The 3,708-nt window shown below is 49.2% G+C and overlaps 1 protein-coding gene across 1 annotated transcript; it reads left to right on the top strand.

Annotated features, from left to right (window-relative positions):
* Nucleotides 1–156: 156 nt before the first annotated feature.
* On the top strand, nucleotides 157–1,151 carry LOC101980849 (tubulin alpha-1B chain-like). The gene is made up of 2 exons (XM_013353666.1): nucleotides 157–275; nucleotides 323–1,151. The coding sequence occupies exons 1-2, from the start codon at nucleotides 157–159 to the stop codon at nucleotides 1,149–1,151; spliced, it is 948 nt and encodes a 315-aa protein (XP_013209120.1).
* The last annotated feature ends 2,557 nt before the right edge of the window (nucleotides 1,152–3,708 follow it).

Raw genomic sequence — 3,708 nt, forward strand, 5'->3', positions numbered from 1 at the left:
CCACACCCTTCGCCCTTTTGTGTTTCCCTCCCCCATTAAAGTGAACCCACGTGGGAGCCACCGTGTCGTGTCTGTGTTTGTTCCGCCGTGTGTGTCTGTCCCGTGCCCCGTGTTCAAGAAGAACACACCCCCCTTTTATTATTTTTTAAGAACAACATGGAGCCCATGGTTATTGATGAAGTTCTCACTGGTACCCACTGCCAGGTCTTCCACCCTGAGCAGCTCATCACAGGCAAGGAAGATGCTGCCAATAACTATGCCCGTGGCCACTACACCATTGGCAAGGAGATCACTGACCTTGTCTTGGCAGAATTCGCAAACTGGCCGACCAGTGCACAGGTCTTCAGGGCTTCTTGGTCTTCCACAGCTTTGGTGGGGGAACTGGCTCTGGGTTCACCTCCCTGCTGATGGAGAGGCTCTATGTTGATTACGGACAGAAGTCCAAGCTGGAGTTCTCCATCTACCCAGCCCCCCAGGTTTCCACCGCTGTGGTTGAGCCCTACAACTCCATCCTCACCACCTACACCACCCTGGAGCACTCTGATTGTGCCTTCATGGTGGACAACGAGGCCATCTATGACATCTGTCGTAGAAACCTCGACATTGAGCGCCCCACCTACACTAACCTTAACCACCTCATTAGCCAGATTGTGTCCTCCATCACTGCTTCCCTCAGATTTGATGGAGCCCTGAATGTTGACCTGACAGAATTCCAGACCAACCTGGTGCCCTACCCTAGCATCCACTTCCCTCTGGCCACATATTCCGCTGTCATCTCTGCTGAGAAAGCCTACCATGGGCAGATTTCTGTAGCAGAGATCACCAGTGCCTGCTTCGAGCCAGCCAAACAGATGGTGAAATGTGACCCTCGCCACGGTAAATACAAGCCTTGCTGCCTGCTGTACCGTGGTGATGTGGTTCCCATTGCCACCATCAAGACCAAGCGCAGCATCCAGTTTGTGGACTGGTGCCCCACTGGCATCAAGGTTGGCATTAATTACCAGCATCCCACTGTGGTACCTGGTGGAGACCTGGCCAAGGTCCAGAGAGCTGTGTGCAGGCTGAGCAACACCACAGCCATTGCTGAGGCTTGGGCTTGCCTAGATCCCAAATTTGATCTGATGTATGCCAAGCGTGCCTTTGTGCACTGATATGTGGATGAGGGCATGGAGGAGGGGGAGTTCTCTGAGGCCTGTGAAGACATGGCTGCCCTGGAGAAGGATTATGAGGAGGTTGGTGTAGATTCTGTTGAAGGAATACTAATCTGTTCTTTCCCCCCCTGAATCATATCAAACTCCCAGAACTTCAGCTTCAACGTTAGCTGACAGTCATTGATGTTTTCGTGTTAACATTGTTCTGTGATCATGTCTTTTCCATGTGTCCCTGTAAGGTTTATTTCCATGATGTCTCAAAGTAAAAGCTTTAAGAAAAAATAAAAACAAAAAATAAATAAAAAAATAAAAGTAAAGGGGGACGCTCTGTGTTAGGATGAGGTGTTTAATTTTAATTGGGCATGTTAATTAGGTGAGCCAAAAGGGGCTTCTGATTGCTGGACTTCAATAGGTTGATAACTGGAATTTGGTAGTCGGTCTCAGGAGGAGGGACTGGCCAAATAAAGGAACAGTTCTTGGTGGGTAGCTTTGGGAATGCCATCTAATGGCTTTTAGCAAGGCAGAGGGAATGAGAGGAGGGCGAGACCTGCCAGAGCCACATGACCCTGTGGGCTAGTGTTCCTTCAGCTCTAGCCCTGGCTGGCCAGGACTGTTTAGATGGATCTTCTGCCCCTGTCCCCCAAGTGCTGGGATTATAGGCATGTGCCACTGTGCCCAATTCCACAGACGGTCTTGTTCTTTCCTCTGAGGACAGACTACAGGAATGCGATCAGAACTTTAAGACCAAAGGGAGCTCCTGCAGCCCCTAAACCAGTGTCAGGATTGCTAGGAGGGATGGGGCTGGGAGGTGTGTGTACGCACACGTAGCTGTGGGCGGCAGGCACCCACCCAGTCGTTTGTAAGTGATTTGTTCTTCATTGCATATGGATGAGAATGGGGTGAGGAGTTCTTGTCCCCGTGTGCTTTTAGACTGGGGAAGAAGTTAGCTGAAGAGAGAGCTCTATCCATTCATGCTGCGTGAACACTCCAGCTTGTCTGCCTTAGGTCCCAGGGCTCCTCTAGCCCCTTGCTCATGCGCTCTAAGTAGCTCACTGAACTCACTGGGTTCCCAGGTTGAACAAGGGTGAAACTCCACTTTGTTGTTGGGACCCTGTGAGAATGGGGTAGACATTGTTTACTTCTCCCCAGGGAAGCAATTCTGACAATGCCTGTGCATACTGACCATCCTAACATACACTTCAGCAAAGTCAGCAGTCCTTAGCCCCATTATGGACAAGTTGCTCCTTAGGGAAAATGATCAGCTCAGGTCTGGTATTCCCAGAGGGCCTGGAGGGATGAGGTTAGAAGGCCAGAGGCCGAGCACCACCAGAAGACAACTACCAGCTCTACCAAGGTAGCATGACATTGAGCTACTTTTCACAGTGTCCTTGCCTCTCTGGTGACTTCAGAAACCAATCAGATCAGATTGGGTTCAGAAGGAAAGGAGGAGTCCAATGGGGCCGGTTATGCCCAGATCACAGAGTCCCCCAAATGCCAAGTAGGAGACCGGATCCTGTATGCAAAAACAAAGGACCTTTATTTTTATTTAAGTTCGAACTCAGACTCTCCATGTGTCCAATGTATTGGAGTGATCGGAGAGCCCTGAGATCACTTGGGGTTTTTATCATAGCAGAGGTTGGGGTGAGGGACTTCTAAGGTTCAGGACCCCTGATTGGCTGACATTTGTCTAGGGGTGTCCTGGTGAAAAGTGATGGGTGTGTGCTGGCAGGTGACCCTATCTACAATGGTTAGAATGTTAGGAATTTCCTTTGGATGGTCTGTTCCTGGGTGGTCTCAATTTGTGGTCTTTTTTTGGAACCAGGTATTGTGTTAGGGTAAACAGCCAAGACTCAGGCCTCTATTGAGCTTGCCACATCTGAGTCCTGCAGGGTCATGGACAAAACTGAGAGGTTTGCAATGGAAAGAGTGGGTCTGGAATTGAAAGACCCCCAGGGTGGGGAGACTCTCACTCAAGTCTCGGGATAACATGACCCCCCCCTCAGGAACTCACGAGAGTTCGTCCTTGCTGCAATCACACGAGGTTTATTGACAGGTATCAGTGCACTGGGGCCGAAACTCATAATCCACGCAGGGGAGGAGTTGAAGGGGTTTTTAAAGGAAGAAACCACAGCCCAGTAATCCGAAAGGGGTAGGGAGGGTGTCACAGAAAATTCCGAAAATACCAGTGATGATCACAAGGGGGCAACTTCCTGTTTCTCAAAATATACTCAAGATTACAATCTAACTTTATCTTCAGCTGGTTCCTGAAACTGAACTGGTTAATCCTAGATTTCTGATTCTTCTCTCCCTGCTTAGATTTTTGGCTTTATTTTTTACTGCGAGGGGGGTCTGGATTTATCCAGGTCTTTCAGAATCATTTCTTGGTATAATCGTTGCTTACGTATTAATTTCTCGACCAAAAACATCACCATTAAGTCTTTTTTTTTTTTTTTTGGATTTTCCAGACAGGGTTTCTCTGTGGTTTTGGTTCCTGTCCTGGAACTAGCTCTGTAGACCAGGCTGGCCTCGAACTCCCAGAGATCTGCCTGCCTCTGCC

The sequence above is a fragment of the Microtus ochrogaster genome, unplaced genomic scaffold, assembly GCF_000317375.1.
Source record: "Microtus ochrogaster isolate Prairie Vole_2 unplaced genomic scaffold, MicOch1.0 UNK14, whole genome shotgun sequence".
NCBI classification, from domain to species: domain Eukaryota; kingdom Metazoa; phylum Chordata; class Mammalia; order Rodentia; family Cricetidae; genus Microtus; species Microtus ochrogaster.

Excerpts from the sequence above, each read along its gene's own strand:
- LOC101980849 (XM_013353666.1), top strand. The coding sequence starts at position 157 with ATGGAGCCCATGGTTATTGATGAAGTTCTCACTGGTACCCACTGCCAG. Across the intron at positions 276-322 it reads TATGCCCGTGGCCACTACAC|GGCCGACCAGTGCACAGGTC; the intron begins CATTGGCAAGGA and ends AATTCGCAAACT.